We start from the raw sequence: 9,721 nt of genomic DNA, 5'->3' as shown, positions 1-9,721 counted from the left end.
TTAGGCCTTCCCAAAAGCAGACAGGAAATGGCCACGTTGCCCCTCTGCTCTCCATCCACCCCATAACAAAAACATATTCTTTCTGCGTCTCAAGCAAGAAAAATAACAAAAAAATTATAACAAGAGTAAAAGTGTAGATAAAATGAATGGCACATCAAGTAGAATTGAAATGGTTAAGTTGCAACATTGGGTAATAAGTTATTTAACAAACATTGTCGCTGCACAGTTTGTAATTAATGCATTTTACTTTCTTGGATATACATTTTGGCTGCCTACATCTCGAAGTCTTTTTACACATCATGGATATTCAGGAGGGACTGAGCTGCAGGAAACACAAACGCACGTATCAAATAGATTGGACAGACTGTTTATTTCATTTCATTTCTAGAATTAAGATTCCATCCTTCTTATAGCTAATATTCACGGTACCATGTTCTGAACCTGCTTTAAATCCTGGAGCTTTTCGTTTAATTGGTACAGCTAGTAATAATTCTATCTTCTTATTTTTGAACTATAATAGCTTTGGGAACCTACACATAAACTTAACAGTGAGACAGGCAACACAGTGATTTGCCGATTTAAAGCTGCATTGCACTGTGCTACCAAGGTGCTGTGGGATTCACGGCAGACAAACTCAACTTGGGTTCCTGATCTTAAAGTTGTGTAAAATGGAGAAGCACTGAGGAAAAGCCAATGGGCTTGCCAGCGATGCGGGGGGGGGGGGGGGGGCTACAATATCATTCTGGAAAACCGGATCTGTCAGCGAATTTAGGTCCTGCCGCTCAAGGCCCATGCTAAATCTGCTCCCGTGCAAAAATGTTTCAAAGTGCCATTGAATCGCACCTCACCAACGCTGTCAACGCCAGCGTCAAACACATCGGTTTTCCCAGTGGCAGCAGCACTTGTAATTTATCCGGGAGAATCTTAGCCATGGTATTTACTTCCTCCCCCCCACTTTTGCCACCTGATTATTTAATATTTTTGGAATGTTATTAGTGTCTGTCACTGTGAAAATTGAATAAAGTATTAACTCATCTGCCATTTCCTGACTCCCCATTATTATTTCCCCAGTCTCATTCTCGAAGGGGCTTATGTTCATTTTGGCCCCTTTTCCATTTTATATATTTTAATAAGCTGTTAATGTTCACTTTTATATTACATGCTGGTTTACGCAGATAGTTTATCTTTCCCTCTTTATCTTTTTGGTCATCTTTTGTTGGTTTTTAAATATTTCCCAATCTTCTAGCTTACCATTAATCTTTGCCATATTGTATGTTTTTTCTTTCTGTTTATTTCTATCCTTAACTTCCTTGGTTAACCATGGTTGATTTATCCCCTCCCCAGAATCCTTGGGCGGAATTCTCCACCCCCACGCCGGGTGGGAGAATCGCCGGGGCACCGCACGTGTCTCGCCACGCCGCCCCGACACCCGCATGCGATTCTCCCACCACCCCCCAAACCGGCGCGGTGAGAATCACGGCTGTCCGCTGGGAGAATCGCCGCTCGCCGTTTGCAACGGGCGAGCGGCGATTCTCCGGCCCGGATGGGCCGAGCGGCCTGCCCAATACGACGGGTTCCCGCCGGCGCCGTCCACACCTGGTTGCTGCCGGCGGGAACAGCGCGGGAACGCTGGGGGGGGGCGGCCCACGATCGGTGCCCACCGATCAGCGGGTCGGCCTCTCTGAAGGAGGACCTCCTTTCCTCCGCCGCTCCGCAAGATCCATCCAACATCTTCTTGCGGGGCGACCTCGGGGAGGACGGCACTGCGCGGGTGACGTCATTTACGCGGCGCTGCTTTTACGCGGTGCCAAGGCCCAGCGCGCGTAAATGATGCGACGCCGCTCCTAGTCCCCCGGGGGCGGGAGAATAGGGGGCTGGGAGCGGGCTCCGACGCTGGAGTGAAACACTCTGGTTTTCACTCCGCCGTCAGCACTTAGACTCCCGATGGGAGAATTGCGCCCCTTGTTCTTCACTGGGATATGTCTTGATGACATGATATTGATTACATATCATAATAAAAATGTCAGCATTTGACATGTCGGTGATAGAATCATGTAGGTTACAGCACATATATTTAAAGAAGTTTTTACTTTCGGTTTTTTAATTGCCTGCTAGTTTACCCTCATAATTTATCTCTTCCCTCTTTATTTTTTCGGCCATTGTTTTTGGTTTTTAAAACATTTTGGCCCATCTGCCTGTGCCACCCCTCTACAAAAGCAACTCACCCAGTCCCACTCCTGACTTTCAGATAATAATCCAGTTGTTTTATGAAAGCCATGATTGAATCTTCCCATATCATGTATGGAGCGAAATTCTCCTACCCGCCCCGCCACATTTCTGCCCCGACCGGCCGGCGGGAGTCTCCGTAACACCGGCCGGTCAATGGGGTTTCCCATTGTGGGGCAGCCCCACGCCGTCGGGAAACCCCCGGGCGCCGGCAAAACGGAGACTCCGGCCGGCGGAGAATGACGCCCCATATTCTCAGGCAATACACTCCAAATTCTAACCATTCACTCTCTGAAGGAAAAATATCCTCATATTGCGATTGCTTCTTTTGCCAATCACCTTAAATCCATGTCCTCTGCTTCATGACCCTCCCCATCTACTCCGACTCTCATAATTTTGAACACCTCTATCAAATCTCCTCTCAATCTTCTTTTCTCTAAGGAGAATAGCCCCAGCTTCTCCAATCTATCCACGTCTCTCAAGAACTTAATCTCCCGGAGGATGCAAGCTGGCTCCTGGAAGGAAGCTGCTACTGTCTGTATCTTGAGAGTTTCTTCTTCAGTGGCTAGTATAGTGCCCTGTGTTTTCCATCGGCATGCTCATCATTCACTTAACACCAACCATCACACCAACCTGCAAGAAATTGTAGTTTCTTCCGTTCCTCCAGATTGTATTGGAGCTGCTCGAGCAGTTCATAGTAATGAAACAAAGAGTCCCTTGGCCAGATGACCTTCTCTCTCACCGCGTTACTTTTCATCAGCTTTATATTTTTACGAACGTAGCTCTCCCAGTCTGTGTAGAAATGAAACCAACAGTGTGTCATTCCTTTCCCATGTAATCACATGGCATTCTAGCTGCTAAAAACACATATTAATTTTAAGAACAGCTGTGAACCAGGGACCAGCAGTCACAGGGAGCGCTTTGTGAGGAGGAGGCTGGAGCAATGTGGACAAGAGAAAGGGGAATGGTTTGTCTGCCTCGTGCATCTCCAGATAAAGGAGCTACCAAGTCTAAATAAGTCTGAGGAAAGGAAACACGATGCTTAGAGCACTGTTAGCTTGGCTACGTATATATAGGAGGCGAGATTCTCCCAAATCGGTGTCAAAATATACACCAGTATATTATGGTGCAGACACATACACACACACTGATGGACATGCAGTGGGACCAATCAGCATACACAACACCGCAGCCAATCACCAGTGAGAGCACACGCAATATAAAGACAGGGGACAGGCGAGTTCCCGCTCATTCTAGTAGCAGCCAGCTCGGAGCACAGAGCTCACAGCCTGCAACACAGACATTCACCATGTGCTGAGTGCATCACCTGGTTACGACTAGGCAAGGGTCAACAGTTAAAGCTGGTATTGCATTTACCCACAGTTCAAGTATGTTAATATAGTTAAACTTATAATAAAATAGAGTTGCACCACTTCAAGTGTTGGTGACCTGTTTGTGATCCATAACACCCAACATATCATGATACCAGGAGTGAACTGGTTCAGTCCAGATAGCCATACCTCAGCGTACAGTCACAACCAGCAATGATTCCCAGGCAAGATGTTCAAGATCCGGGTTCCGCAGCAGCTCCAGTGCCAAGGCGATCTCCGCGAAAACTGGCGGACATTCTGGCAAAAGTTTGAAATCTTCCTGCTGGCAGCCGAACTAGAAGACCTGGCCAATCCTGAAAAACAGAGCTTCTCCTCACCATCGCCGATGCCAGAGCAGGAGAAATCTTTTAAAAATTCAAGTTCTCCAAGGGGTAAAACAGGAGCGACTTCCAGGCAGTCCTGGACAAATTCTGCAAATGCTGTGAGGAAAACACACTCCAACCAGCAAGGAAAGGTAAGAGAAGCGCCAGTACTCACCTCGAGGCCGAAATCCCGGAGCAGAGAACGATTTTGGTTGGTGGCCATCTTTCTAAAGGGACTGCACTTGAGCAGTTGCGCGCGCCGCGCATGCGCAATCACGAAAACGGCCATCAGTAAAGGAACCGCGATCTACCCATGTGCAAACACCTCCCATGTGCTACATCACGCACGTCATTATGTCAGAGGCCCCGGACCACGCCCATTTAAAGGGGAAATGTCCCAAATCAAAGATAAAATCTTTTAAAGCTGTAAAACAACCTTCCTTCACCTGGAATGACAGCACAATGCCTCAAATTGAACCAGGAAATGAAATAAACCTCCGAAGAACCCTGCAAGAAGCAGTTACCTACGCCCAAACCAAGTCAGATTCCGACTTCCCGCAGACCAGTGACACCGAGGACCCGAGGGAGCCTTTTCGAGTCGCTGTTATAACAAAGAACAGGCTGTCCCCGAATCAAAACCACCAGCCGCTGTTGGTGCACAGTATTGATCCAGACAACGAGTGGTGTGCCACCCTGACGGTCAACCAGAATTCGTCGCCCACCTCAGAGACTTGACTTATGAGTTTTACGATGTTGGACTCTTTGATCTGTTCTGTTATCCTGTTTCATCGTTCCAGTAGTTTGTATATAATGTTCATTTCGTTGGTGGTGTGACACCCTATTTCTCTGCACCAGGCACCTTCCCGTGTAAATAGATTAGCCTCATGTACATAGTCATGTAAATAACACGCACACACATAGTCAGGTATATTCACTACACAATATTTATTGTCACGCAGGCACATGTTCTTTATATAAAAGGGGGGATGTCATAATATACACCAGTATATTATGGTGCAGACACACACACACACACACACTGATGGACATGCAGTGGGACCAATCAGCATACACAACACCGCAACCAAGCACCAGTGAGAGCACACACACTATAAAGACAGGGGACAGGAGAGTTCCCGCTCATTCTAGTAGCAGCCAGCTCGGAGCACAGAGCTCACAGCCTGCAACACAGACATTCACCATGTGCTGAGTGCATCACCTGGTTACGACTAGGCAAGGGTCAACAGTTAAAGCTGGTATTGCATTTACCCACAGTTCAAGTATGTTAATATAGTTAACCTTATAATAAAATAGAGTTGCACCACTTCAAGTGTTGGTGACCTGTTTGTGACCCAGAACACCCAACACATCAATCGGCACGATGGCCCGACGGCAGAAGTCAAAAACGGCCCGAACCACTCCGGCGTCAGGCCGACCGGAAGTAGCGGAATTCTCCGCACTTCCGGGGGCTAGGCCGGCGTCGGAGGGGCTGGCGCCGCGCCAGCCGGCGGCGAAGGGACTGCGCGAGTTAGCGCATGCGCAGAACCGTCGGCGTGGTTCAGCGCATGCGCAGACCAGCCGGCGTATTTTGGCGCATGCGCAGGGGGCTGTCTTCTCTGCGCCGGCCATGGCGGAGCCTACAGGGGCCGGCACGAAAGGAAGAAGTGCCCCCATGGCACAGGCCCGCCCGCAGATCGGTGGGCCCCGATCGCGGGCCGGGCCACCTTGGGGGGCCCCCCCACCGGCATCGGATACCCTCGCGCCCCCCCCCCCCCCCCCCCGAGGACCGCACCAGCCAAATTACCTGCCAGGTCCCACCATGTGGGACCATGTCCAATCCACGCCGGCGGTACTGGCCAAAAACAGGCGGCAGCTCGGCCCATCGGGGCCCGGAGAATTGCCGGGGGGGGCGCTGCCAATGGCCCCCAACCGGTGTGGCGTGATCCCCGCCCCCCGCCCGAAAACTGGCACCGGAGAATACGGCAGCCGCCGTCGGGGCGGGATTCACGTCGCCCGCCCGGGGATTCTCCAACCCGGCGGGAGGTCGGAGAATCCCGCCCAGGATCTCTCCACCATCACTAATTGAAAAATAACTGTCAAAGAAGGATATATCCCTCATGATTGCACACATATTCTCTATGTGATCGTTGGACTCTGTATCAAGGTAGACTTGAAATACTTAAGCATCCAGCAATCTGTACTAAAGCAAAATACCACAGGCGCTGGAAATAAATGCAAAAATGCTCGAAACACTTGGTAGGTCAGGCAGCATCTTTGGAGAGGGAAGCAAAGGTAATATTTCAGGTCAATGACCTTCTGGCAGCAGTGGGGAAAAAATTACCGCTGTCTCAGAAATGAAGCAAGTGCAGAGGCAAGGGGAGGGATGGGGAAGAACAAACAAAAGAAAAAGTCTGTGATGGGCTAGAAGGCAGGAGAGGTTTAATGACAAAAGTGCAAAGAAAAAGGAGGTGGCATCAGTACAAGTAAAGAATTAAACAATGGGTTTAGAGGAGATGTAAATAGCAACGGCCATGTTCAAAGAAATGGGTTATGACCTGAAATTAATGCACTCAACCTTGAGTCTGGAAGTGTCAAATTCCTGATCATTTCTCATCTACATACTGCACTCAGCGACATCATCCAAGCGCTAGTTTTCATATGTATGATGACGACACGCATCTCTACCTCACCACCACCTCTCGACTCCTCTGCTGTTACTAAACTATCGGACTGCTTGATGCGACCATCAATTCACTCGAGACGGGAGTAGAAGTAAACTGTGGCTTTAATCAACTTAGAGCAGTGCCTGCCTGCGACTGATCCAATACTGAGAACCACCTACAGGTCGACTGCTCTTTATACCTCCCTTCAAGGGGAGGAGCCATGGGCAGAGCCCATACAGGCCCCAACATGTTCCCCTATGAATAATGCCATACAATAGCCCATAGGAGGAGCTCCCAAGGGCAACAGCATAGCACAGATACAAATACAATGGTGGATTATTGGCATAATACATTCCCCACACTGCTAATGGGACATCCAGTACTGGATGAGCAGGAATTTCTTCCAATTACATATTGGGAAGACTGAAGTCATTGATTTTGGTCCCTGCTCCAAACTCTGTTCCTCAACTTCTGATTCCATCTCTCTCCCTAGCAACGGTCTCCGATTACGCCGGTCTGTTCGCAACCTTGGTCTCACATTTGATCCCAAGGTGAGCTTCTGACCACCACATGCCTGTGAATCACCAAAACTATCCATTTCTACCTCTGTAATATCACCCAACTTCACCTCTGTCTCAGCTCGCCTACCGCTGAAACTGGCAGTTATGCCTTCTTACCTCTAGACTCAGCTATTCCAATGCCCACTTGGCTGATCTCCCACATTCTACCCTCTGTAAACGTCCAAAGTTCTGTTGCCTGTGTTTTGACTCTCAGTATGTCCTGTTTCCCAATTATCCCTGTGCTCACTGCCTTACATTGGCTCCTGGACAAGCAGCATTTTGATTTTTAAATTTGCATCGTTGTTTTATTAATGCGAGCCTTTATAAGATGAATATTTTGGGACTGTCTCTTTAATTCAAGGTAAAATGGAGGAATGATGAGGGTCATGCGATTGTTTGCCCAATATCAATCCAGTGGGGTTTGATTACCATGGGAATGGGGTGGGGGGAGGGGCAGTGTGAGACTTGACAAAAGCAAAGTGCAAAACGTTCACACCTGAAACAAAGGCAAGTGCAGCTGGGCTAATTGTGGGCCGACCGGTCCTTTGTCCCCTTCACTGTCAGGTCAGATTACCTGAAGGTGCTGGGGATATGGTTCGGAGCTGCTGGGGCGTGCACCAAAAACTGGGAGGAGCGCATAGCCAAGGTAAGACAGAAACTGGGCTGGTGGGAGCAACGCTCCCTCTCCATTGCGGGCAAAACCCTGGTCATCAGGTGTGAGGTACTCTCGGTGTTACTGTACGTGGCGCAGGTCTGGCCCATAACCCGACCCTACGCCACAGCAGTCACCCGGGCCATCTTCAAATGTATCTGGAGATCCAAGATGGACCGTGTCCGAAGGGACACCATGTACAAACCTCTGGAGAAGGGAGGGAAGAACGTACCCAACGCCTCCCTCATCCTGTTGGCCACCTTTGTGTCCAGCTGCATCAAGCTGTGCGTGGACCCCCGGTATGCAAACACCAAGTGTCACTACACACTGAGGTTCTACCTGTCCCCGGTGTTACGAAAGATGGGCCTGGCCTCATTGCCGCGGAACCCTCCAAGTAGTTGGACCGTGCCGTACCACCTGTCCCTCGTGGAAAAGTTTTTGAAGAAAAACACCTTTGACCACAAGGCAATGAAGCAGTGGTCAGCACGTAATGTCCTCGAGGCCCTCAGGGAAAAGGAGACTGTGGAGGACGTTGGACGGTTCCCTGAGCAGACTGTCAGAGTCATCTGGCAGAACGCCCCACCACCAGAACTTTCAAACAAGCACCAAGACCTAGCTTGGCTGGTGGTGAGAAGGGCCCTCCCTGTCCGATTCTTCATGCACACCCGAAGGCTCTGCGCCGTTTCACGCTGCCCTCATAGTGGCTGTGGGGGAAATGAGACGGTCACCCACCTCCTTGTGGAATGTGCCTTTGCAAAGAAGGTCTGGAGAGAGATGCAGTGGTACTTGTCACGGTTCATCCCGAGCAGCTCTGTGACACAGGACTCTGTGCTCTACGGACTGTTTCCAGGGGGGACACCGAGACAAACATCAACTGCTGCTGGAAGGTCATCAACTCGGTGAAAGACGCTCTTTGGTCTGCCCGAAACTTGCTGATCTTCCAGTGCAAAGAATTGTCCTCGACCGAGTGTTGCAGACTGGCACATTCCAAGGTCCAGGACTATGTGCTGAGGGACGCACTCAAGCTTTGGGCAGCTGCCGCCAAGGCGCAATGGGGAAAGACCACTGTGTAAGGTCTTTCCAGAAAATGTACACCGAGGGGCGGGTAACAGTGTAAACCCCCCTCGGTCTGGGCCACCAACACTCTAATGTATAAAAGAAACATGACAATGTAAATATTTAAGAAGGAATTGTAACGTAAAGAGTGATATGTGTGTAATATTATCAAAATTGAATGGAAGAAAGTCAAGGGAATGTGTAACTCTGATGGAAATGTACAGTCAAGACAATTCAAAATGTTCTGTAATGTTTATGATAGATTTTATGAATAAAGTATATTCTTTGAAAAAATAAAAATAAAATTGTGGACAGACCACCTGTTTCGGGGGTTTTGGTAGAAAGAGAGCAAGAGAGATCTCAGAAAGTCAAAAGGCTGCAGCTGGTGTGATCGGTGGCACAGTGGGATAGTGGCTAGCACTGCTGCCTCACAGCACCAAGGACCCAATATGGTAAACCACTGCTACACCTGTATTAGGTGATGTAAGGTAGGACCAGTACTACAGGTTCGCCGGTAGCCCCTGCCTGCTGGCTCCACCCAGTAGGAGGATAAATATGCGTGTCCTCTATTCAGCAGCCATTTCGCCAGCTGCTGTGGGAGGCCACACATCTTACTGCAATAAAGGCACAGTTGTATCCAACCTAAGTCTTTGTACATTTGATCGTGCATCAATTTATTGCAGTAAGATTTTCTAGAAGATGGACCTCCGAATCAAACCAGATCGCCTGCAGCTGTATCCGCAGTCTAGTGATGCCAGAAAGGACTTTAATCACTGGCTAGCCTGCTTCGAGGCCTATATCAACTCAGCAACCACCCCTCTGACGGAGGCTCAGAAGATACAGATCCTGTACTCAAGATTGAGCTCCAGTG

The 9,721-nt window shown here is 49.2% G+C and overlaps 1 protein-coding gene across 1 annotated transcript in view; it reads right to left on the bottom strand.

The window, feature by feature from the left end:
• Positions 1-226: 226 nt before the first annotated feature.
• The window catches only part of LOC140387545 (cation channel sperm-associated protein 2-like), a 120,420-nt gene continuing 110,925 nt past the window's right edge, over positions 227-9,721 (bottom strand). Inside the window, exons 14-15 of the mRNA XM_072470783.1 lie at positions 2,860-3,018; positions 227-322 (exon numbers count right to left, since the gene is read on the bottom strand). Coding sequence (XP_072326884.1) covers positions 291-322; positions 2,860-3,018 — 191 coding nt within the window. The 3' untranslated portion in view covers positions 227-290. The remainder of the gene's footprint in view (positions 323-2,859; positions 3,019-9,721) is intronic.

Source organism: Scyliorhinus torazame, chromosome 12, assembly GCF_047496885.1.
Source record: "Scyliorhinus torazame isolate Kashiwa2021f chromosome 12, sScyTor2.1, whole genome shotgun sequence".
In the NCBI taxonomy this organism is placed as follows: domain Eukaryota; kingdom Metazoa; phylum Chordata; class Chondrichthyes; order Carcharhiniformes; family Scyliorhinidae; genus Scyliorhinus; species Scyliorhinus torazame.
The sequence above is the reverse complement of the archived record's forward strand: the minus strand, read 5'-3'. Positions and strand labels throughout refer to the sequence as shown.